The sequence below is a fragment of the Phalacrocorax aristotelis genome, chromosome 9, assembly GCF_949628215.1.
Source record: "Phalacrocorax aristotelis chromosome 9, bGulAri2.1, whole genome shotgun sequence".
Taxonomy (NCBI): Eukaryota; Metazoa; Chordata; class Aves; order Suliformes; family Phalacrocoracidae; genus Phalacrocorax; species Phalacrocorax aristotelis.
The window spans coordinates 14,209,323-14,235,838 of NC_134284.1; the positions used below are offsets into that span (position 1 = coordinate 14,209,323).

Genomic DNA, 26,516 nt, shown 5'->3' on the forward strand with positions numbered 1-26,516 from the left:
TTCTCCCCCTTTTTTCTTAGCTCTGCAGAACCAACACAGTTCTGAGAAAATAAGTTATACCTTGTTCTGATATATGTATTAACAGAATAGCTTTTAAAATTATGTCAAGGCCAAATTCTGCCAGCAGTTGTCCTTCAGCAGTCCCGTAAGAGATCATAGCGTTATGAAGGTGTGAGTAGAACTTGGTCTGCCCAAATTCTGTTGCTAGAGATAGTGTGCAAGAAGATCTCAGCTGGTCTGTGACTCCACAAAGTAGTGGCAGACCTAGCAGTTATAGGGGAAAAAAAAACCCACTTATTTTTATTGGAACTAAGCACATTTGACCAGAGGGCTGTCAAGAGACAATTAATGTAGAAGCTCTGGAGGTTGCTTTGGCAAAGTCCATTTTCAGAATTGTTTTGTATTTTAAAGATAGAGATCCTTTCCACACATCAGGGACCTCAATGATCCTTCACCCTTGCGATGTACAAGGATATACAAGGGTTTGCCCTGTGGATCTCGACCAAAACTGCCATTCTCCCTTCCCAAAATCTCTGACCAGCTTTCAGTTCCAAAATGGCAAGACCCCAGTGGTGGAGAGCTAATGCAGTTGTTAAAGTGGGAGGAACAGCATGAAGAGGGGAACTCCGGTAAAACAGGGTTGGAAAATATTTACAAAATATACAAGTCCCCCAGGTGTTTAGATTAGAATAAGAGTCTTTGCTGTTTAAAAACAAACCCCAAACAGAAATCAAGACCCTCCAGGGCGAACTCACCTCCATGAAAATAATGGCAGCACCTTTCTGAACCGAAAGAGAAACACATTTTTCAACAGTAGTTGTAACACAAGGGCTATGTCACATTTCCTGCAGGGAGATTTGAAAAGTCATTTTTACAGCAGCTGGGCTTTGCTTGTAAGAGTAAGTATTACATCAGTTCTGACCTTCTAGCAACAGGCTTAGGAAAAATAACATGAACACGGATACCAGCATGATTGCTGTCTTACATCCAGCAGTGTACATTCACTGATTACCATAAAATTACACCTAATTTTTGTCAGGGCCAGTGGGTTCAGAGTTTGGCTTGTGGTACTGAAGAGAAGCACTGATTTGGCTTTTTTTTATTTTTGATATCCAGTGCTGATAACTTGTACATGGCTTTAATAAGATTGTGCTACCCAGTAGCTTGAAATAATGAAAACAGCTGGGCTCGTTCTTGGTGCTGTCACATCAAGATATGAAAGTCATTTCACTGATGATATGAAGTTACTAATTTTGAATGAACTGATGATAGAATAGCTGTGATCTGTTATTCTAAACAGCATAATTTCAGAAATTTATGAAAACAAGTGAACTGATAAAATATTTTAAGATATTTATGGTATATGCTAAGCATGAATTTTTACTGTATTGAAAGAAAAGCATTTAACATGTACATGTCAAAAGACCACATAGAAGTAGCCAAGAAACAATTACAATCATGATATAATTTTTTAGTTGAATACAAAAATCCTCCACCATAATGAAATATTTATTTTCAAAATCTTTTTGGTTTGGTGGCGTTTGAAGAGATCTTGTATGCTTCTAGTAATTAGCTGGAATACTTTTGCCTAAGTACCTTTTCTGTTGATCAGCGTCTTTACCAGACAGAGACGCTAAATTGAAACATCTATTGCACTGCTGTTGAACTTCTCCCCCTGTCTGACCTCAGATGACTTTCTGTAACTCTTAACCCACTCCTATTTCTCAGTCTTGTCTGGATTGCATGTAAAATCTTCAAAAGCATGCTTAGTTTTCTACAAGTGCCTAGATGACTTTTGTGGAGCTTCTGGCAAACTTTAATTCTGTGAATTTTCCTCAGTGTCATCTAGCTCCTATTCTGTACATGTGGGGAGTTATTAAAGTGGAAGAGCATGTCCCTTTTAGAGTCTCTGTTATTGCAATGCAATGATAGTAAAACCCTCAAGCATCTGATATTAGTAGGCTGTGCTGTCTTTTGCACATTCAGGGAGACTACTGCACAAAAGATTGACATCTACTTTTTCAAATTAGCATGTGAATTCTGTGTGCCTAGGATTTGCTGTTGAAATTTGAGATATGTTGGTCTTGATCTTCAAGCATGTTGGTGGCGTGTAGCTATTACAGCAAATCAAGTTAGTGAAGGTAGACTTCAGAAGATGCAATGTGTGTGGTTTGCCCGAGTCTCACACTGGCTGGCAGCAGATCTGGGAACATGCAGATTCTCTCTGAGCCTTTCCTGGCCAGCAAATCCTTTGGACATCTGACTAGACCATCCACTTTATGTTTAGCTGTTTGTGCCTTCCGAGAGAAGCAGTGTCCTGCTTACTTGGAACTGGAGTTGCACTCTTCATGGGATGAGCCTCCTTGTCATTATTAGAAGAGACTATTTGACAGTTTTTATTATTTTTGAGGTTCCTAACTCAGGTGTATGCAGTTTAGTTCTTTTAATGAATGTATTTGTCTATGTGCTGTTAGGAGCTAGTCACATAACAGCAGAGATACAGGATGGCAGGGTGATACTTGTCTTCACCTCCTCTGCTCTATGTACTTTTGTTTCCTAGTAAGGAACTTTGCTCCTTTTATCAGTTTTGCGTATATTTATACAGACATGTATTTATTTGTGCATGGGCTGAATACCTCACGAGAGTGTTCCCTGTCCTCTCTGCTTTCTTTTCTTGTTTTACATGGGCCTTGTTTTTCCACATAGCTTTGTGACCGTCAAGCTGTAAAGAAGGTAATGAAGTGTGTGTATGGCAAAATAAGGTGGAATCAAACCCTTGTATAGCTGCTCTCTGTCATCTTTATGTGCATCACTCTCTCCCTTCTGTCTGTAGTGCTGTCTGTAATGGTCTAGAGTCTTCCCTTCCTTCAGCTTTGTTTTCAGCATTGTGTTAATTTTTTGTGGTGTATGGGTTTTTCAGCAGCATGCGGTGGGAAAGGTCAGCTGTCAGAAACAGGCCTGTCCACAACTGATAAGGCATTTGAGAGATTGGATTTGACTCATTAAGCACCTTCCCTGTAGACATGGAGTCTGCTCTGCCGCAGAAAAAAACCTAAAGCAGGAAGGGAAAAAGCTCAGGATGAAGTTGGAGCATGCGCTAGAAATGCTGGCATGCCCTCCCTCTCACACCCGCGCACAATGCCGGAGCTCGGTACGCATTCACCGTGCTTGCATCCTCACGCACTGTGGACGTCTATGCTTACACCCTGAGATCGTGTGCATTCACTCCTGTGTTCACATCTGGTCAAGACACATATTCATTTTCCCTGTGTACATACATATGCATGTAAGTCCTCACGTGTGGATGCCCCAGGAGAGATGCATTTCATTCCTGCCCTCATACGTGCACTGTAAGGCATACAAGGATGTTAATTCTCCCGCATTTTACGCGTATGCATGCACAGCCGCTCCAAGGTGGTTTTGTGGGTGTCTCACTCTCTTGTAAATCTCTACGCACTAATGACTGCTTCCTTTCATGCTGTAGCAAAAAGCACATCTCCTCTTTATGGGTGTATATATATCGTGTTTGTTCAGATGCTCTTTATCTGCCTTTCCACAGAAATACACTGTGCATCTGCACTGCCTTTACCTGCATATACATGTCCACTGCGCTGGTGAACACATGCGAACTTGCTGCTGTATAGACATAGCAGAAGCCTATCCTGTTTCTCATTGCATACAAATGCACACATTTTTGCCCCTAAATAATTACTGTCCAAAGCTGCTCTGCCAGCTTGTAACAGGCCCTTGCCTGTGGCTTTGTTTTGATAAGAATCGTTGTGCCTGAAATTGGGTTTGGATACTGCTACTTCCATAAATGGTCTTAATGATGTTTCACAACGAGCATAAATGAAGGGCAGCAGTAGTGTTTGGCAGTGTATTTTGATACTGTGGCAGTTCTGGAGTCCTGCATGTACATGCTATCCAATAATACTAAACCTGTGAGAAGCTGACATTACCGCAGTCTCTGTGATACCAGTCTCATGTGCTGCTCTGCATCTCTCTTCCACCTCACTTTTGCTTTTCACCTTCCTTTGCATCTCCCCTTATCCGTGTGCATGGCTTTCAATACTGCTCACTGCTATTGAAAGGATAATTTTGTGGATCATTATTGTGTTATTACAGTGATTAGCGTTAACTATTTTTCTGTTCACACTTTATGCTGGAAGGATGCCCAAAGGGCTCCCTGCTCAACAGCAAGCGTGACGCCTGCTGGAAGGCTGCTGCTAACACAAGCGCATGTGCATGCACAGGCGCACACGTGCACCTCGTACAGTGCTGCCTCTCTGCCCCTTTTCTTGAGAGCTTCCAGCAGTTTTCTAAAATAGCACCCTTCAATAGAAGCAGGAATTTCTCCTCCCGCAGGACTCCTTAGATGTGCCTTTGTTCTGAATACACTTTTCAGCTTACTTTCAGTGTTGGTGTAAGTCTTTTTTGGTTCATTCCTGCAGTTAGTCTTGGAAGACTCCCACCAACAGTCCCCACGTTTTTCCCCAAGCAGAACCAATCCTACCACACATGTAGGGAAGACTGCAATAGCTACCTAACGTTCTTCTCCCTAATGCTATGGCATTTTACTAAGGTCAGAAAGTTTGGGGAAGACCTTGCCTTCAGTATGCTAAGGAATAAAAATGCCACAAGTGCATCCTGTTTAATTAGCTGAACATCAGTGCTCCTGAATCTACACCCAATAATAAATAGGTCTAAATACTTAGCATCAGGATTAGTATTTGGTGTTTGATTTCTGTGTTTTAATAGGCTAGTAAGGGTAGTGTGAAACTGGGGATTGCAACTGAGATACAGCTTGATGCTGAAGAACAGTAAATCTCTCTTAGGTGGTGAATATAATGTTGCTTGTTGGCATGCAAGTTGGTTCATATTTTTTTTTTTTTAAAATGGTCCTTATAAAACAACAACGCTTTTGTTCAACAGAGTACGTAAGATAAAAAGCTGGTGAATTGAAAGCTTAGCTGTGCTCTTGCATGCTCTTACCCTGCTGTCCTGTCCTGCGTGTTCTACGCAGAAGGGCAGAGGAGCCGGGTAACAATGAGAGCAGGGCTGCTGAATATGTTAAATCTTGAGTTGTATGTTCTTGGTGCTGCGATGTTCTATCTCTGGTCAGTTTGCACTTTGCTGAATGTTCAGTCTGTAAGGAAATATTTCTGCTGGGTGACATGTTCAGAGACTGCCATCCTTGAGTTTTAGAGTAGTGCACCAGAAAAATAAGTAAACTAGAAGAAATGCAGAGCAAAATAAAAGCATAAGAAAAAAATAAATGTGGCAGCAATGGGAATTGTCCTCACCCATGCTCAGCAGTGAGGAACCTGCAGGAGTTCTGATGCCCAGCGCATTATCATGGTATCTGAGCTCTTGACAAAATGAGTAGCAACACCTTGCTTTTTCTGCACCTTCTGGAGCTGTGAGCGAGAGTAGCAAAAGTGTTCAGAGAAATGAAAAGAAAACAAGTATACTTTGTTCATGCAAAACAAATTGTGAATTTATATGAATATATCAAATTGTTTCTGGCAAATTATTTTTTTAAATGGATTTATTCAGCTTTATTAATTTCAAAATAAACATGTTTCATGCTTTATTTTAAAATGGAGCTCTAGTTTTTTAAGAAGTGTATTTTTAAGGATGTGTAAACCAAAATTTTTAAATTTCATTTTGGGTTAAGCAAGATGTTGTCACAGGATTGGATTTTTGTCTCTTTGGCCAATTGATCAGAACATAAATAACAAGCATAGCTCTAAGTGCCCCAGTCGGACCGATACTTGGGGTTTATTGTTTCTTTACAAATGGCAGAGAATGCAACATCACACACTGATACCTGCACAGTTGTTTGTACTTAGCGAACAACGGAAAATAGGTGAAGAGAAGGATGCCAAGGACACTCTATACACTGCATATACACTGGATTGGCGTGTGGCTTCTCCTCACAGATGTGAAACACTTCTTGTTTTGCAGCGAAGTTTCATTAAACTCGTAGAGCGTTCTTTTCCCATAGGTCTCAAGGACTTCACCTATATTTTTGTTATCTTTATAGTGCAGATGGAGGCAGCTGAGGTTAATTAAATGCCTCAGGTTGCACAGTAAATCAGTGGCAAAGTCAAGGATAAAATGCTCAGGTTCTGACTTCTACACCTGTAGTTTGTCATTTGGATCAATTTTGGTGAGCAATTTAAAAAATGGTGTTACCAACTATATGCTATGATCTTTTGTAGACATATGTCATCTTGTTAATTTTCATTATTGCAGTACTAATACTTTTGTCACCGAAACATTTTAGCTAAAAGATTTTATGAATGCATTTTTCAGCTATTTTGTGTGGTACTGGAGCAAATGCTGGTGGGTGATTTCTGTAGTAAATGGCTCATTCACATGGGTTCAGATTCTTCTTCAGACCCTTCTGTTTTCTCCTTCCTTTCAGAAAAAGACAGAAAAAGTGGTTTCTCTAAACCAGTAGGGAATCTGTGTATCGTGTTATTGATGAATCTAGGTTTAAATAATCTGTCTATGCTGAATATGTGGACTAACTTGGAGGTTTTCTGTGATACATTTGAAAGGTTTTTTTTTCCCCCTCTCAGAAGAGATTTTGTTGAAAGGACAGAATATACTCTTGAGCAATGAAGAGTCTTCCAGGGTTGAGAAGCAAAATAGCTTTCCATTTGTGTGAATTTTCATTTGTTTAGATGGTATGAACTTCATCTGTATATTTAATAGGTGCATACTCAGAAATTTAAAACACTTGTGCTTCTAAGAGACTATTAGCTCTATCATTGATATGTGAAATTCATGCATGGGAACTGCTTTATACCTTTTCCATTAGATAGTACATGTCAACTATTTGAGGATCAGGAGCCTATGGGATATCCCTCCTTTTTTTGGGATGCTTCCTCCTTTCTTTGTCATGCTTGTTTCCTCCCTTTGTTCTCGGTCTTCGCTGTGCTGTGGCCCAAATTCATCAGGAGAGCTAAGTCACTTTGCAGGGCTGGTTCTGAACCTCTTAGGCACGGTTTGCAGTCCAGGGGGTCAGGGCGTCCTCTGTGTTGGAGCCGGCCCAAAGAGCATTGTCCAAGGATGCAGGCAGCAGCAAGCAGAGGTGGAACCTGTGTCTCTGGAGCTCTCGTGCCATATCTTTGGAGAAAGCACTTCTTCCTGTTTTCATTAAGAGCTTTGGAGCTCAGGGAAATAATAGATTAGTCAGGTTTGACAAAAAGATGAACACTCATTGTATTGCCAAGTCTCCTTGAACTCTTCTGGGCTTAAATCTGAGGACCTTTTAATAAGCATTTCCCTTTAGACTCAAAGGGTAACGTGTAAAGCAGCAGATAACAGAGGAGAAGGCATGATTCATTCTAGGCGCTTGGTGTTCTCTGGTGTAACATAATGTTTCCCTTGCTCTTACTGCTGAGATGAGAGCTTTTTGGGTATGATTTGAGCTGCTACGCTATGTGCAAAATTTGAGTTCAGCACTGAGAGAGCAATGACTGTTGACTGCATCTTACTGTTGCTTTGGGCTCCTAGGCTAGCACTGCTCTTTGCATCTCTTAAACATGATGAGGGGTGTTGTCCTCCATTGATTCTTACCCACACGGTTTCTGATGTTGTTACTGTGATTCTTCTCTGCTTCCAAGTTACAAATTATGAAGATATAATAACTTAGAATGAGAGGCTTGAGGAAACAGTAAATGATACTATTTCTGGAAATCTAACATTACCCAGAATAGTTTAAAGCTAGTAAACATTTGGGAAACTACTCTGTACTGTGGGACTCCGGCTCAGCACTTAATCTTCTCCGTTATAACTTCTTTGTGTGGTTTTACAGACAATTTTTTTTCCAGCAGCAAAAATTTGTTTTCTTCTGAAAACTTATTCCCATAATTTCCTTGAAGTTGGAGGTGATATTCTTTTTATAAGGTTTTATCAATGCATCAGTTCAGTCTCTCATTATGACGTTAAGATGACTTAGATGTTCTTACTTTACAGTTTGCGGAGTATAAGTGCAGTATATGGCATGATTCTCAAAGCTTCCATGTATCAGTATCACTGTTGGTGATGCTTAGATGATGTTCCATGCATAGAAGAATGTTTTGCATGCTATTTCTCATCTATCTGAAAAATCAAATAAGCTCTGTAAGACTTTTCAAACAAATACTTGCTTTTGACTGTTGAGAGCACAGAAATGTGTATGTGATGGACAGAGCATGGGACCGTATGAGAGGGTTTGAGTTGTGTCACTGATCCAGTCAGGTGGTGTGAAGAATGATCAGACTAGGAAAACCAGAACTATTTGGATGTATTTTTTTTTTCCTGCCCAAAGTCTAGAAAGGAGGAATGCAAAAAAGGATTTGGACAACTTAATGGAGGATGTAGTAATCTGCTGTTTAGCTGTTACTGGAGTCTGTCACCATCTCTTTAAAATAACAGCCTGATTGTTACTAAACTATCCAGCTTTGTTATAACAACATGAATCTGGGTGAGCTGCTTTGCTTCCGAGGGCTGTCATTAGGGTTTTGGCATTCAGTCCCTGGACAACTCTTTTGGAGGGTGGTGGAAATAGTTCACCTTTTTTGTCCTTCAGAGGTGTTGGCTGACTTATTTTCTGTGACATTTGATGTACAGTTTCTCCTCCTCTAACCTCTGAGGGAACATCAGATACATGTGGAAGTGACTTGGAACATAAATCGTTCATTGTTCTGTAACATTGCTGAGGATCATAGCTATTTAGGTGACTCCAGGACAACCCTTCTGTACAGAACGGAATTACCTCCTAATAGAGTTAACAGGTATTTGGCCAGAGTTCATGGGGTTCTGCCCCATCCTTTGGGAGGTGATGCCTTGATCTCTCACGGCTCATTATCTAGAAGAGCGTTTAAGTCTATTTTCCCCTTAGTTCATGTGGTTCATACGTAGACTTTATTCTTTCCAGACTTCGTTATGACTCAGGTCAAAAGATTTCCTACACTTCAGTTAAAATTTAGAACTTAGGTCTATTGTTTACGGTGTAAGACTTAGTATAAAATGGAGGCAAAGATATACGCACTGGCACGAAGACATTTAGTCATGTCCGTAGCCAACTATGCAGGAATACCTGTTAATTTCACCAGTACAGGAAGACTGCCACAAAATTTCTTCCCAGAAACACTGAGTTTGGTTGTCCTTGCTAGGATCATGATGTTAGCCACTCATCAGAAATAAATTAGATCGTTTTCTTGTTAAATGTCATGCTGCTGAAGCGTAGGTGATGCCCAAGTCAGTAAGTTCATAGCCACTGAGTACCACAGCTCTGCTGTAATACTCCACTGATTCCACTAGCCTGTCCTCAGCTGAGGAGGGCCATCATTCAAGCAGCAGAACTAATGCCAACAGTGAGAACTTCTGTCTTTTTTTGCCTCCTTGCAGTTAGGCCTTCTGCATAGCTGTGTAACACTGTGTTATATCCTTATTGAACTACCTTAATTATCTATCCACAATACCTTTCGAGTACATTGATGTTTTTCGGTCTGTGTTCTGGATTCATGGTGAGGTGGTGTTTGTGTGTGTTTGTTTGGGGTTTTTGTTCCTGCCATGTTGGATTGTAGTCCTCTATTTCAGTAGTCGTTCTGTGGTCAGTGGCCAACTTTGGAAGCAGTTTTTTCTTAAGACAAGTTCCATACCTGTAGGATTTTCTGAAATTATAGAGAACTGTTAAATGGTAGGGAGAAAAGCTTCCTATAAATACTATTTTCCTTGTTGACCTCTGTTTGACAAAAGGTCAAGGGAGTACCCAGCTGTTGTGCTGCCTCTGTCATTAATGCACACTGCTTTGGCAGAGAAGCCTGATGCTTGGCAGTGTTAGACCATTCCTAGATTATCAGACAGCACCAGCTCTTCTGTGCAAAGTACAGCAAACAACTCAGATAAGGTAAATCCCACCAAACACTGGAGTGGTTATTAATTCTGGAGCAGTGCAGAGAGTTTGCTTTTCTCACTGACAGAAGACATGCTCCAATGCTGGCTGTAAACCAAACCTCAGTGAGATAGGAACTGCCTCAGAGTACACCTGTAATGCAGTGGGTTTTGACAGAAGGTGAGAGGGTGAGCAGCTGACTTCTGTTTTCAAGAGAGCTACCTGAAATTTTCTTCAGGAAACTTCAGGAAAGTCATTGTTCATTTTATGTTTTCCTAAATATTTCCTAATTGTGTCTGAGTCCAGAAATCCTGTTACATGAGATGCTACTTTTGTTGAGTATTAAATTTCATGCCCCTGGGCAGAATCAGTGCTTCTAGGATTTGCTATTTTCAACTTCACAGTCATTAAGTATTTATTTTCAGGCATGATCCAAACCTTTGCAGGCTACTTTGCTCCACACGCTTTGCTGGGGTGACTTCCCGGCAGTACTGGAGAAGAATAGGAGGTTGGTTTCTATCGCAAATGTATGAGAACCTGTAGAATTAGCCCAGGATGTGGACCTGGGAGCTTCTGAACTCAAATGCTTCCTCTGCTATTGATTTTCTTGGTGGCCATGAGTAAATCCATCAAAATGTCTGTGTATTGGTCTCCTCATACATAAACCAAAATGCCAAGGTTTCCCTGCTTCCTAGTGATGCTGTGAATTCTGAATATTTGAGTTCCCCTTTGTAGAAAGAGCTTTGACAGGAACACATAGCAACAGCTTTGCACATCAAAATTGAAGTTAAAATTACCATCTAGCTCTCCTGCACAGGCAGAATAGCCATACACTATATGGAAAGATCCCCAGTCTTTACCTCTCCTGGGAACCTGAGACTCAGCAAGTTCTAGGGTTTCTGCACAGATGAGAAGAGCCAGGAGCTTAGCTTAGGTAGTTGCTGGCCATAGTTTTGTTTCTGTTCTTGCTATCAGGCTGCAGTATGTACTGATAGCTGAATTGAGGATTTGAAGAGGTATAGATCTGAGACTTGCAAAATTGGGTTTGCACTGGGGTGGTGATGGTAACTGCTTAATGTGCTAGCTATGCCTGTTAGTGAATAGTCAGTAAAGGATAAAGTTTCCCACTTCTTAAAGTGATGGGTGACTCCATTCAAGGAAAAGGTCTGTATTGGTCAGTTTGAAGATCCTGGGTTTTGATCCTATTCTAGTGACTTTTGTGAGAATTTGAATATGTTAAAGGTTTAAGTCTGAATGGCATTTTGTACCGGTCTTTCTGCAAATCCCACCTGCTGTAAAGAATTTAGTTATATGAATGTTGTGGTTTAGCCCCAGTCAGCAACTAAGCACCACGCAGCTGCTCGCTCTCTCCCACCACAATGGGAACGGGAGAGCATTGGAAGGGTGAAAGTGAGAAAACTCATGGGTTGGGATAAAGACAGTTTAACAGGGAAAGAAAAAGCTGTGCGCAGAAGCAAAGCAAAACAAGGAATTCATTTGCTGCTTCCCATGGCCAGGCAGGTGTTCAGCCATCTCCAGGAAAGCAGGGCTCCATCATGCATAACAGTTACTTGGGAAGACAAACACCATCACTCCAAATGTCCCCTCCTTTCCTCCTTCTTCCCCCAACTTTATATACTGAGCATGACGTCATATGGTGTGGAATATCCCTTTGGTCAGTTGGGGTCAGCTGTCCTGCCCGTGTCCCCTCCCGGCTTCTTGTGCCCCCAGCAGAGCACGGGCAGCTGAAAAAGTCCTTGACCAGTGTAAGCGCTACTTAGCAACAGCTAAAACATCTCCACATTATCACCGCTGTTTCCAGCACAAATCCAAAACACAGCCCCATTCTAGCTACTATGAAGAAATTTAACTCTATCCCAGCTGAAACCAGGACAGTGAATGTGTTAGAAAAAAAAATAATGCTTTAGATTAATATTAATGAGGGAAATGGAAGACTTAATTGCTTCCATGTGCTAACCTGCTTTCAGATTCTAATTTTTGTAAATTTGTCTAGTATTAACTGAGTTAAAATTAAATCTTGCAAATCATGTATAAATCAAGAGTTTGCAAACATATTCTAAATGCTGTTTTAAGTAAATGTTATTTTTTGCAGTTGCATCATCACACTTGAACAGCTAGATCATCAATTCAAGTGAATATCTCTTACTATATACAGGGTTTCAAATCCCAGCAAAACCGGGGTTTGATCTATTGCTCCATGTAACATAAACCAAGGATTTCTGTTGACTTTGAATTGGGCCTTAAGTTTAGCTATTCTAGGTTAGCAGTGTTGCTATGCAGAGGCTGCTTGGTACGCTACCACTGTGTAAAGAATACAGAGGCCGAAAATATCACAGTGCAATTTGTGGAACCTTCAGAAATGTTCAGCACAAGGGTCATGAGCTAACAAATAACAAGCAGTTCACCACGCTCTGGTCTTCCAGATGTCACCAGATGGTGTCTGAAAACGTATGCCAATACTGTGAGACCTGCAGCCTACTCAGGCCTTTTTCTCTTCATACATTGTGGAAGGAACCTGTATCCCTTTTTCCCCTCTGTCCTCTCTGGTAATTTTCATGTGCTTTATGGTCATAGCCATCACTAATGTCAGAGCATCCTAAGAGGCAGAACAGCACGGAAGGGCTGTGCTTCATTAAAAGCCTTTCATGAGACCTGACACAGGCTACTGTACTGTCGTATGGAATACACAGTCAAGCTCTGTGGCAACTGGAACCTAATCTGTACACTAAAGCCTTTCATGAGACTGGAAAAGCAGTAATCCACATGGCCACTGGTAAACCGTTTAGGAATTAGTGATTTGGAGAATACAGTTTTAGAGAGTGTGGTGACCTTGGGAGTTGTGCTTATGAGACATGGGGTGGGCAGGCATGAATTGAGATTTGTTAGTGAACCCCAGAGAGATTTTAGTGTGGTGATCTGCAGATGCGAATGTCTATCCAGAGCAGCCACAGGTGGAAGAAAAAAAACCTGTAGTGACGTATGAAACAAAGATAGGTGGCGTTCTCCCAAGAACAGGAAGGATACAAAGATAGATCGGGTGCAGGATCCCATCTGTGACAAGGGTTAGCAGCAGAAGACTGGAAGAAAGAGGCAGATGATGCAGTTGCCTGCAGGGGTGGGTTGATAGCACCTTATATTAAAACCAGTGGTAGTCGTAAGAGTAATCTCTCTGTATTTTCTCTGCTCTGTTTTGATGAGTCGGCAGTCGTTGCCTTAAATTACTGTTTAGATTTCTAATCTACTCTTTGCCTTCTCCTTTTACTGAGTAGACCAGTGAGATTTCTTCTAAGTGGTTGAGAAAGTGTAAATGAGCCCTATTAATATGTCTTGTACTGAGTGAACAATCAACCCCCCGTGCCCCCCTTCCCAAAGATGTCAAATGTGTATTCAGTGCTTCGCACATCTACAACTGTGGGAGAAAGGCTCAGTCATAATGATCGTGTTTGACTCCTGCCCTCAGATGCCGGGTATTTGATGGGAATTACCTACAGGTACATACAGCATGTGTCCGACTTGATTGTAACATGTTCCCTTCTGATGGATCAGGAGTGACTAGGCAGGGGAATTATCATTGTGGAGAGGGTTGTTAAGTGCTCAGCTCTGACTTCCAGAACTGCAATCAATATCAGCCCTCTGTGCTTAGGCTGGTTGAACACTTGACACAAGCATATGCACTCCTTGGTGGTAGTTAAATGTATTCAGAATAGAATCACAGAACCACGTAATTTGGAAGGGACCTCCAGAGGCCGTGTAGTCCAACCACTAGCTCAGAGCAGGTCCAGTTAGAGCAGGCAGGTCAGGACTGCATAATCAAGTTTTTAGTATTTCTAAGGATGGAGATTTCACAGTCTCCACAGTCTCCCTAGGCCCTTCCTAGTGTTTGACCATCCTTAAGATGAAACATTTTTTCGTATAGAATGAGAATTTCTTGTGTTCCAGCTGTGTTTGTTGCCCCTCATCCTTCTTCTGCAGACCTCTGGGAAGAATTTGGCCCTGTCTTCTCTATGCTCTCCCATTAAGTCATTGCAGAGAGCAATAAGATTTCCCTTGAGTTGTTTCTCCTTGAGGCAGAACAAACCCAGCTCTCTCAGCCTCTCCATACACATCATCTACTCCAGCACCTTGAGTGTTGTGGTGTCTGTTTGCTGGACTCAGTCCAGTATGTTGAAGCCATTTTTATACAGGGGAGCTTGTCCTGGTTTCAGCTGGGATAGAGTTAAATTTCTTCATAGTAGCTAGAATGGGGCTGTGTTTTGGATTTGTGCTGGAAACAGCGGTGATAATGTGGAGATGTTTTAGCTGTTGCTAAGTAGTGCTTACACTGGTCAAGGACTTTTTCAGCTGCCCGTGCTCTGCTGGGGGCACAAGAAGCCGGGAGGGGACACGGGCAGGACAGCTGACCCCAACTGACCAAAGGGATATTCCACACCATATGACGTCATGCTCAGTATATAAAGTTGGGGGAAGAAGGAGGAAAGGAGGGGACATTTGGAGTGATGGCGTTTGTCTTCCCAAGTAACTGTTATGCATGATGGAGCCCTGCTTTCCTGGAGATGGCTGAACACCTGCCTGGCCATGGGAAGCAGCAAATGAATTCCTTGTTTTGCTTTGCTTCTGCGCGCAGCTTTTTCTTTCCCTGTTAAACTGTCTTTATCCCAACCCATGAGTTTTCTCACTTTCACCCTTCCAATGCTCTCCCGTTCCCATTGTGGTGGGAGAGAGCGAGCAGCTGCGTGGTGCTTAGTTGCTGACTGGGGCTAAACCACAACATTCAATACTGGACAGAGTACTCCTGATATGTTCTCACAAGCATCCATTAGGGGAAGAATTGCTTCCCTTGGCCTGCTGGCTGCATTCTTGCTAATACAGCCCAGGATGTGGCTGGCCTTTGCTGAAAGGGCAGGCACTGCTGACTTGTGCTCAATTGTCTGCTGGGGTCCTCAGGCCTTCTTCTGTAAAGCTGCTTTTGAGCCAGTTGGCTCCCAACCTGTACTTTGCACGGAGCAAGTTGTCTGTTTGCTCACAGGGGTGTAGAGACACATGATTCGCTTACATAAGTACAAACACACATTACTGCTGCCTTCAAAGTGCCCAGATTTTGTAATGAGTTCATTCTGTGATACCCTCAATCAAGACTGCAAAAGTCTTTGCTTAAAGCAGTCCTATCACTTGAGAATGATACATGTTCACATTGCAACATTGTGCTGTTCTGTCACTACTCTTTCATGCTGCGAGGGCACAGATTTTACCATATAGTTATTTTTCAATAATGGCTATGACAAGTATTTTCCCTTCAGTCTTGCACAAATAAATTCTGGCTAATCTGTATTAGGATTACTTAATGAGACAAAATGAAGCAGAAAAATGCTATTAATGTCAATGGCAATAGAACCAGCACTTGCCTTATGCAGTGGATTGTAAGCAATGATAGCCTGACTGCTTGTACCATCTAGTTATTTGTGCTCAGACTCACTTTCAAAATGGCAAAAACGGGGTACGCTGCTGGCTGGAGTCATGTGAGTGCAATATGGCAGCAGAGCTAGCTCAGAGTGACTGTGGAATCCCAGGTTCTGGGAAGCAGACTCTCTGCTCACACAAAGGATTTTTATGGTATTTAAATGCTGCTTCCAGTTGCTAAGAAATTAGTTCAGTGGTTTTCCTTACTGTACGTAAAATATTTTTTTCTTAATGAGGAAATATTTCATGCCACATGCTGTGAATAATTCCCCCATGTTTATTTTTGCTGTGTGAAAAAGATATGCTTGTCTAGTACAGATTTTCTGGATACAGTGATCAAACAGGCAAAGTTCTGAGACGTGTTTACCAGCAACATCATTGCTTATGGCTGTGGACAAAAAGTTTTATGTGGACTTCCCTTGTGCTCTCAGAGAAGGAAGCTATAGGATACTTCATGTGGCTCTCGTCTGCTTGGTCTCTCATTCAGTTGAAAGAAAGGGGCAGCTCTGCCAGGATTATATTCTGATGCCTTAGATTGCCTGCAAGATGGGTTAAGATAAGTTCAGACGACATTAGCGATGAACCTAAACACTAATCTTTGGGGAATCTTGGTTTCTTTTAGAACAATGTATACGTGATGGTGATGTTGTGAATAGTAGAGTTTTCCATCATTCTCCCAAAAAGGATGTGAAGTGTCTTTAAAAATGTACTTTTCCTAGGCTCCACTGCATACTTTTGAATGGTCCTTATGGCAATAGTGCTGCAGTGAAACTGAAAAAACAGTGCTGAAATTATTTGGTACCGAGGACCCTGCTGTTAATTCTCTTGATAGCCATATTACAAGAGGAGTTGTACAGTCATTAGCATGCCATGATATATAGTTGTTTAGAACATTAAGAGCGCTGTGGGATTGCTTAGAAATGTTGTGACAACCTTAAATCTCTTCTTGGCTGACTGCTCAATAGTTCTTTTGTCTCCCTTTTTTCCAGCACGAGATGAGAACACGGCCACTTTCCGTGGTTCCGAATACCTTTGCTATGACCTGTCGCAAAACCCCATCCAGAGCAGCAGCGATGAAATCACTCTCTCCTTCAAGACATGGCAACGCAATGGGCTCATCCTGCACACTGGCAAGTCAGCTGATTATGTCAACCTGGCCCTGAAAGATGGTGCAGTCTCCTTGGTCATTAACCTGGGGTCTGGGGCCTTCGAGGCCATTGTGGAGCCAGTCAATGGCAAGTTCAATGACAACGCGTGGCACGACGTTAAGGTGACACGCAACCTGCGGCAGGTAATGGTGAAGGGGGGAAAATGCTGGGGAAAACTTTGTTCTGTTTTACTAGGACAGGCAGTTGGGAGAGATTAATGGAGAAATGGGGATGCTCAGTGGTCTAGAGTTTGTCCGCCTTTTCTGGATCTTGGTATCTAAAGGACAGTGAAAAAAACTTCAGTTGATGGGAATTTATCCCTGTTGCGATATCTTCATTTCCACTTTATCAATTTTCTGGGGTTTTTTTTCCAGTTTGATTTAATAGCAAAAACTTGTGACATAACTTTACTTTCATCTCCCTTTTCTTTTTCTCTTCCTCTGTTCTCCCTTTTTTATTTTATTTCCTTAATTATGATTCAATCTTATCAGTAATATTCTTGTCGCATTTAATAACTGTGGGAACAGAGTCTTTTTTCAACAGCAAATGCTCTACACCTCTCTCCTTTTTCTTTCAGTTTTGTTAATCGGTTTAACCATTGCCATGATGTCATAATTCTAATTCTGGAAGTCTTTTGTTTTTCCTTTCCTTTTCTTTTGTGTGTGTATGTAAGTGTGCAGGCTGGTGGGTACGTGTGTAATTATTTTAACTTTATAGCTTTGGAATTAATTGGCTGGAGTCTTTCTGAGTCTTCTTGATTCTCTGTTCTTTTCTTCGTTTTGATTTTTCCCCTTTCTTTCTATAATGAGATTCTACTTTATTTCTTGTGTCTCTGCCTGTGAGACTCTTCTGTTGGCTGTGAGGACTGGAAAAGTGGAAGGATCAAAAAAGCCAAGCAAACCCAGATCAATCCAGCACCCTACAATTCCACTTTGGAAAAGTTTTTCTGATTGTACCACTGTAATTTTGCACATCTGCATGCTGCTTTTCTAAGCAGACAACTCTTTCAGGTGATGTATTTGGTAGTAGGCTCATCCTAAAATCCTGAAGCCTTCTTCGTGAAATATAATTTCACACAGAAATAGATAAAATTTAATAGCCTTGCTCTGAAAGCTGGTGAATATATCAAGTCACTAAGGCCCAACCACTGCATGATAAATGATAGTTCACACTGTGAATAGGAGCTATTTGGTGTCTTGCTGATTGGTAGAGGCAGCAGAAATAGCTTGTAAACTAAGATTTTAAAATCAGTTTCTGAAAACAATATGATCTGTTTATTTCCTCATGAATGTGAATATTAACACAGCCCTTAATAGTTTTATTTAAGTTTGTACAATGTCATTTGCTGAGAAAACAGCTTTTGTGGTAACATTTTACAGTAGCTAAGGTAAAAAGTATCTGTGAGTACCAGATAATCAGTGCCAGGGATCAGAAACAGTCTCTTCTAGTAGATGTCGGCGGATAATTTATCTGCTATGGGGATTTCACATCTTTTAAATATTTGGGTTTGGGGCTGAAGATGCTTATTTGTCCTTCCCAGGTGAATCCCTGTATTTCTACATGTCATCAAACTTCTGTGAGACTGCAGGGTACTTACTTATAGCAACATGAGTGTGTTTTCAATAGTTTATATGCAGATGTGGCTTTGCTTTCTTATGCAGTGGATGGGTCTTAATGATCCTAATTTGTTCACATGTTCTCCTCAGTCCAGTAGAGGGAGATGCACCAACTGCTTGAGGTTTGTCAGTCTAGATGGTCTCAGAATGGCTGGTCTCTGAATATTTCAGCATAGCTTACTGGTGACTTCAGTTAATCAGACTTTTTGGCTTTGTCAGAAATAATTTTTTAATGGGAAAATGTGCCTGAAGCAAAATGCATTCTTTCTTCATGCCAGGATTGGTTTGGATCTTGAAGATGCAGAAAGTGAGGAAGGGTTACAGGCAAAATTGTAGATGGGGAGTTCTCACTTTCTTTTCCTAATCTTTCAGCTAGTGACTTTATATTTATTTTCTGGGTCCAAGGTTAAATGGCAATATGTCTGTGTCTCTTCATCTTTGATTAGACCAGGACAATGCTTTAGCAATTATTAGAAAGCAGGTGAATTCCTTGCTGGTTAAGCAGCACTGCGGATTTTTAATCCTCCTGATCTATTCACTATGGATGTTTTCATGTGTTCCCAAATTCTTAAAGGGTCCAACCTGACTGGGCAAGAGAAAGAATGTTTTATTAAGAAGGCTGTGCTCTTTCCAAAGAAAGGCCGGTCTTAAAATAAAATTAAAAATAAATAGCAGAGGTGATTTGGGGTCCAACTGTATAGATAGGCATAACAGAATACAGTTCAACCAATAAATATCAATGAGGCTGGAATTTTTTGAGCCATCTTTTCCCTGGATACTTCCATTTTAACTTCTGATCAAGTTTAGTCTCAAAATTAAGACATTGACCCAGAACCTCAAACTGCCCAGAAATTGGAATTGATGAGGCCTTGAGGAGAAGCAATCGTGCTAGTCCTGAAAGATGTCATCCAAAAATTATTGGTAAGTTTAACCACAGTTTTCAATAACGAGAAATCTTGAATGCTGCAGCCTTCCTGTCAGGTCCCATGCATTCTTACTTTTAATTGCTATTACTAGGGATGAAGAAACCTTAAAACCCTTCAGTCATCAGGACAAAGAGTTTTGAAAAGATTGAAAACTTGAATGACAGATAACTAATTAATACCTGCTATGGACATTTTTCAGGACACAAGTAAGAATGGTCACTCTATATCTTGACCTTACAAATGCTTCATTTAACAAGAATAAAAAAAAAAACCCAAGATAAAGATACCATTCTAAATAAAGCACAGGGTGAAGGAGTTTTGTTCTTCTCTGTTCTGACAGTAGCTTCCAGCAGCTTATGTCTCCTGGTTTTGTCTGTGTGTACACAAGAGAGAGTTTCTCTATCTGAAAAATGCTTAACCATTTTTCAGACAGGCTATGAACCTTTGATATCCTTTGATATCTTCACAGAGAAGATGTAATAAAGGACAAATATTATTTTTCATTTATAAAATTAAACATTTTGTCCTTTATTACAACCAATATAATTTAAGTATATCCTAAATAATTTTGTATGTAAGAAATTATCTACTCTGCATCTTTCCTGACATAAATTCACCTGTAAAGCTGCAGCATAATATAGGTCACTTGGAAGTCTCTTTTCCAGCTGTGCTCATGTTTCCTCCAAAGAACCAGCCCAAAACCAAACAAAAAAAAGCCCCAGCATAAAACATTGCCCCTGAATATTGACGCTTTGTAAGGAAATCAGTAGCCTCCTTGTAATTAGTTGAAAACAATGCACTGGAGGTCAATAAATGATCAATAATTTCTCTTCAAAATGAACTTAAAATAAATTAGAAATTCCAAGTATGCAATCCAAAGCTAAACCAATTCCAGGTAAATGGGCTTATCAGCAGCTGCAGGATGATGTCTAGTCATTTCCCCTGCTCTTTTGGGGGCTGGGAGAAGGAGGAGAGGATTTGCATAATTTTTTGGTTTTTCCTAGAATGAGAGCAGAACTTTCAGCAGCTGGACTTTTGCCTAGTACTTTTTGGAATTGTTAAATGTTTTGTAGCTAAGCTAGGAAAGTACTAAGTGCTGCTTTTTTCTTTTTTTGATCAAATGACTATCACACCAGTTAATCTCCTTAGAGACAAACCAAGTGAACCCACAGATTCCCTTGAGTAGTGATTGTTAATGTCAAAGCAAATCTCCTTGTTTGTTTATCTTATGATTTCAGTCAAAACTAAGCCCTCTTTTTGCCCTGTGAGAAACCTTTACTAGAAATAGGATCATGGCTGTATTTTACCAAGGCTTTCAGAGCATGTTTGGGGCAGTGTGGCCTGGTGGGAGGAAGAGGATGAGCAGAGGAGACTGAAGGTCAGACTTCCCATGTCTGTCTTCAGGTCTGCTGCTGACACTCCATTTCATTTTCAGTCTGATCTTCTGCTCTGTCCCATACTCCAACTCTCTTGTTTGTAAAAATGGATTTACTAACACAGCATATCACTGAGAGTGAGACTTCCTTGAGGAAGAATTCAGGATTTTGTGCTCGCTATACCCAAGTACAGAATATTATTATTTCATTCCCATAGAAAAATAAAATAGACTTGGGACATTATGTTCAATGCCAGAAGGTTTTCACAAACTTATTTCCTTAGTCAATGTAGAACTCTGAAATTTGCAAGCACATAGTTTTCACATGAGGCAGCATAGATCTTGCTTGGCTAATTTAGGATAGTTCTTGCCAACTTCAGTCACACTGGAACAAGGACTTGGAGACTCCATGAGCTGCACTTCCATATTAACACTGAAGCTAGTCACCATGCAAATTCTGCTATAGATCTTGAGTTCCCCAGCTGCTAAAAACCAAACAAGAAACAATGTGTAGGTTTGAACAGTTGGCATCTGCATGGCTTGGGAGGGATTAACAAATCATCCTTAAAGTTCTGCTAAACCCAACTAAGTGAGCTGACTGGTGAATTCCCCTAGCTCCTCCATAATATAGACGCAGTGTAACAGGAGCAGCACTAAATCTTGTCAGTCTTCTGTCTTCAACCTTGACACAAGCAACGCAATTCTTCTTACACAATTCCTCGACACGTTTCTTCCTACAGTAGGAGAGGTTCAACTCCTGTACTCTTGGATGACAGAAGTGACCTCCAGGCGAACAGCCAAGCACAGGCATTTTTGTGTGCTTCTCCTGGAAGTCACAAACTCACCTGCTGTAAAGAAACCTGCAGATTGAGAAACTTGGAGGGAAGACTCAGAGTCTTGGACTCATCTTCATCTGTATCCTCCAGCCAAAGGAAATACTGGCCTGCTTATGATACTCTGCAACACTTGAGGGTAGTGAGGCTTGGAAGAGGAGCAGAAATGTAGGTGGGTGGTGGTAGGTAGAAGAAGGGAGTTGTGGTTGGGTTTGTGCTGAAGGGGTGAGCTGTGTACTGTGCGTGTACATCTCTGAGGGTAAGGTTCTTGTTTGAGGGAAGCACCCTGAATGGGCATTTGAAGAGTAAGTATTGCTCTGTTTTAACTTTGCTTCAGTCCCGGATAACGTATATGAGGGTTGCAGTTAATGACTAATGCCAGGGTGGGAAGACTAGGCAGCACCCTTCTTTACAGTCTAGATGGTATGGTTCCCCAGAAAGTCCTGGTCATATTGTCCTCTTTCTCACTTTGTGTGTCTCAGGTGCCCCACGCCTTTTTTTGAAAGACTAACACTAGACCATTCATGCAATGTGTCATTTTTACTAACCAACTAATGTACTAACACCCTAACGACTCATCTTTGCTTTTAGTTATTTTAATTAACAATCGTTCTGTTCACGATTTTTTAATTTCCTTTCTTCCCCCTTTTCCGCAAAGCACTCAGGCATTGGACACGCTATGGTAAACAAACTACATTGTCTGGTAGATATCATTCTTATTGTCTCTTTTTTTGGGTTTGCCGTGTGTTACCTGCCTTTTCCTCCCCCCACCCCCTCTTTTTCCCCCCTCCTTTATACTTACTTCTTCCTTTAATTTTATTTTATTTTCATTCAAAATGCTCCCCCCCCCCTTTTTTTTTTCTTCTCTTCTTTTTTAATGGAAAAATGAGCAACAAAAGCAACTAACACAACTCTTCTGGAAATGGGGTTTGGACATTTCTTTCGCTGGTTTCTTTACCTCCCTCTTTAGTTTTTATTTTCCATTCCAGTGATAAATTGTTGGGTTTTTTGTCCCTTGCTTTTGGGTTTAGTTTTCTCTCTTTTGCTTTTGTTTTAATTTTACATTTTTTTTCCCCTTTTGGTTTTTGTGTTTTGTTTGTTTTTTTTTTTTTTTTAAATTTTACTCTGGACGTTTCTAGATCAGAACCATTGCAGGGCCTCTAGTCCATGGTGGTGAAGGCTCTCTTTTTCTGTCATCCTTTTGTTGTGGCAACGGCTGTTACAGGCAAACTGGCCGGAGTTGTCCCCTTTCTCCTGATTTTCCCCCACTTCCCTCCCTCCTCTTTCTCTCCTCCTCCTCCCTCTTGCTCTCTCTCTCACTTTCTCTCTCTCTGACCTCTACCTGCCGTGGCCGACAGGAGCTCAGCCGGTTGTTTGTTTCAGTACACACTCTGCATGGCATGTCCACGTCTGGTGACTCGCCCGTCTCCTCCTGGCCTCGATCTATTTTCCTCCATCTTCCCTTTAAGCCACTAACAACATCTAAGCAAAACACAGCAAATTCACTTGCTCCTCCCCCTCCCTCTCCTTCCGTCCCCCTTCACCCTCCCATGTGTTTGGTGTTAGAGGTTTTGGGGACGTTTCTGTTTGGTTTTTGAGGTTTTTTTTTATTATGGGGTTTGTTTTGTGTTTTTATTTTTGATTGCATGCATGTGTGAAATAGTTTTCACTCTCTCTCCTTCTTCCTCTCTCTCTCTTCTCTCCTTTTTTCCTGTCATCTTTCTGGGCTCCAGATATATTGGCATGACACGTCAAAGTGCAGTGTGTGCACGCACTGTGTTTTCTTTCTTTCTCATCTCTGCTCCTCTCACACTTGTTAGTGTGTGGTTGATTTATTTTTATTTATTTTATTTTTATTTATTTCCTAGTTATATTTTGGTTATGAGTTAGTTTGTAGTATATAATATTTTTTTTTTTTTGTGGTGGGTGTGTGTCTCTATAGGTACATGGCATGCACATCCATAATGTGTTGAAAGTGAGATCCTTCCTCCCCCAACCCTGAATGCATGATCATCAGTGTGCCATAAGCAAAAGAAACATTAAAAAAAAAAATACCAACCTCGTCTTCATTAGTGTTTTTTTTTTTTTACTAACAACCATAACTAACTGTAATCATTAAAATAAATACTAATTAATCATAAAATCAGCTAATATGAAAAATCTCTTTCAAGGACAGTTCCATTTTCTGGCCTGAATAGGTGGAAAGCATCTCAATGGATAGACTGCTGGGTCAGCCTGCAGTGCTGGTACACCAGAAAGGGGAGAATCAGATGCTGGAGCATTTCCATTGTGGGTGAAGCAGACCAGAAAATGGAGCTTGGCTGAACTAAAAAAACACATACCAAATCTCAACAAAATCCTTAATAAAACTGACATAAAAATATAGGGGAGGTAACCGGTTCTGTTCAGGATTGTAAGGTCATTGCTGGGATTTTCTTTGTCCGTTGTGTCCCTTGAACAGGTGACAATCTCTGTGGATGGCATCCTTACCACCACGGGCTACACGCAGGAGGACTACACCATGCTGGGCTCGGATGACTTCTTTTATGTGGGAGGGAGCCCCAGTACTGCTGATTTACCTGGCTCTCCAGTAAGCAACAACTTCATGGGCTGCCTCAAAGAGGTAACTATTTCAAATTAATTCTTGTTTCTGTGCTTTCGGTTTCTCAAAGTCATCACTCTTTCCTGCCTTTCATTACATACTCAGTGTCTTTCCCTGATGCTGAATTTTACGCTGATACTACAAGAGCTCTGTAAGGATAAACTTGTCTTTCATCTGGACAGAAGGCATCAGAGGCAAAACTCATGAACTTATGGTCAGAGTGAGACTTCTAGTGCTTGGATTACAGAAAAAATGCCCATGGTAGTGGGAGAGGTGTCTTCTATAAGCTGTTAACCATTCAGAAGAAAGCATGACAATCTTCTAGGCACTGAGGCAATAACCATTAGAAAAAGACAAATGGCCTTTGATTACTAAGCAGCATTTTTGGGTGAAAAATTTGTAATCAGAAGCTTATTTAGGATATTTTTTAAGGTCCTGGATTTCACCTGGCAATATAGTTAGCTGTCAGTTTTTCAGGAAGATATAGAGTTAGAATAAACTGGAAAAATGAAAGTTGAAGGTAGCATAAAATATATGTGTAAATTATGTGAGGAGAGTGCAACATGAGGATATAATGGAGATGTAGCAATAATGTGGTCTGTGGCCTTGAAGTGTACTGTGTTGGTAAGTCCATGCAGCAGAGTTGCTGCATTGGTCAGGAATAGCTAGCTGGCTTCCAAACCACGTTGTCTTGCGCTGGCTGGCTCCCCTTGTCACGTTTAATCCACAATGTTGAGAAAATCCACACATGGGTCGTAGAGATTGGACTGCCTGACTAGCAGCAGGAACCAGAATAGTGTTCCAGGTTGGGGGGGATTGTTAAAACAAAAACAAACAAACAAACAAACAAAAAAAACAACCAAAACCAACCTCAGCCCAAATCTGAACCTTGGTGCAGCCCTGCCATCAGCTTTTGTCTTTCCTATCGCTTCTGATAGAATTTGTGATTAATGGTGATACAGATATTGACATGTCCAAAATGTGTTATAGAAAAGTTACTCAAAAACAAGCTTAAGTTTTCTGTTAGTCAGCTTCCTGGCTAGCCTGGAATAAGAGTTTCTTGCGAGAGTTTTCTCCATGATGGTGTGATTCTGCACTAATACTGTTTTTCACAGGGAGTGGCTGGGTGGGTCTAATTTTATTTGCAGCCCAGAGGGTTGTCATAATATCCTCTGTGTCTGAACATTTAATATCAGAAGGAAGGCGGAGCTGAGTTTTCATACAGGAGTCATGGAAACAGTGATACTGAACTAGATATTGTTCTGTGGCTGTTACTGCCTGACAAGTTACCATCCTACTGATGCTCGACTCGTGGTGTCAGGGGTTGTATGTTATGTGCCAGTCCTTTGATGCAAGTGATGGCTGTCAGAGTCTGGGGCTGCTCCCTGCCTGACCTCTGGATTAGATAACGGGATGCGCATATGCTGGAAAAGGGCATGTGAGCATCTTACATAGGAAAAGAAGCTGCCCTGCTGAATAGAAGCTGTCATACAGAGATAAAATCGTTCTGCTTTCATCTATACAGCCCTGGGCCTGATTTTCGTAGGCTCTGAGCATCCCAGTTTGATTGAAATCAAGAGGAGATACAGCTTCTTAGTGTCTCTTTAAATCAGGATCTTAATTTTATTTATGGATGCTATGAACATAACACTTAGCAGAGGCTATTTTTGTGTGTGCTTTAAGTCAAGCCAATGGAGCAGAGAAAGCGGTGACAAGAAAATCTTCAGCAGCATTTTTATTTATATAATCATTTGTATTCTATTAGCTTGCACAATGTGCTAAGAGCTGCTTACATAGCCATCCCAGGCTCATAATGCTCTTTGAGAAGAAAAAACGAAGCAAACACTTAAGAATGAGAGAAGGAGGAAGAAAACATAACCAGAATGTGCTTTGTAATCTTCACTTGACTAGGCAGTGACAGGAGATGTGTTTGAGCAGCTGTCTCAACTTAAAGATAGACTGATGCTGGCTGGGTTTGAGCTACAGTCTGCAAAACGACAACCTACTCTTAGTTGTGAAACAGGAATACTTTCACCTGCTGTGAAAATGTGCCCAAAATATACTTTGCCTGGCCTCCGAGGATGAATTGGTATACAGTATTCACATAACTGTAACGTAGGGTTGTTAGGGGATGCACCTGGAACGGGGATGAATGGAGAAATGTAGTATTTCAAAAGGGAAGCCATGTTACTAATTAGCATTTTGCACGACCATTCTGTCATTTCTCCAGAACCCTTAGGCTGCAGGATGAGTTACCGCATGTGTCACTAGGAAGCATAAGGAAGCTGACCCTTGTGCTTTTCTTCAGTTCTGGTTATGGCAAATGGAAGTGACAAGGAACTGCAATTAATGGAGAAAGAGCAGCCCTGGACAACTGTCACAATCCTGACAAAATCCAGACGTGCTACCATAACACCGACACCTGCACAGAGCAGGGTCTGACCGGAATAGATAGCCCGTATAGGCTGAGAAGGCTTCTCGTTGCATATGTAGTGAGGTATTCTCAGACATCAAAGCAGGCAGCGCTTTCATTAAGTGGAGCTTTGGATGAGTTGAACAGAAAGTAGTTTGCCTTGTGAAATTCCTCCCAGGGTTGGTTTCTTCTTTGTTGCTAGGGATGAAAAGACTGATGGCAAAGGTAGCAGG

The 26,516-nt window shown here is 41.2% G+C and overlaps 1 protein-coding gene across 1 annotated transcript in view; it reads left to right on the forward strand.

Annotated features, from left to right (window-relative positions):
• The window catches only part of NRXN3 (neurexin 3), a 1,044,813-nt gene that overhangs the window by 278,182 nt on the left and 740,115 nt on the right, over positions 1-26,516 (forward strand). Inside the window, exons 7-8 of the mRNA XM_075103635.1 lie at positions 16,360-16,661; positions 23,730-23,891. Of these exons, the coding sequence (XP_074959736.1) occupies positions 16,360-16,661; positions 23,730-23,891 (464 nt within the window). The remainder of the gene's footprint in view (positions 1-16,359; positions 16,662-23,729; positions 23,892-26,516) is intronic.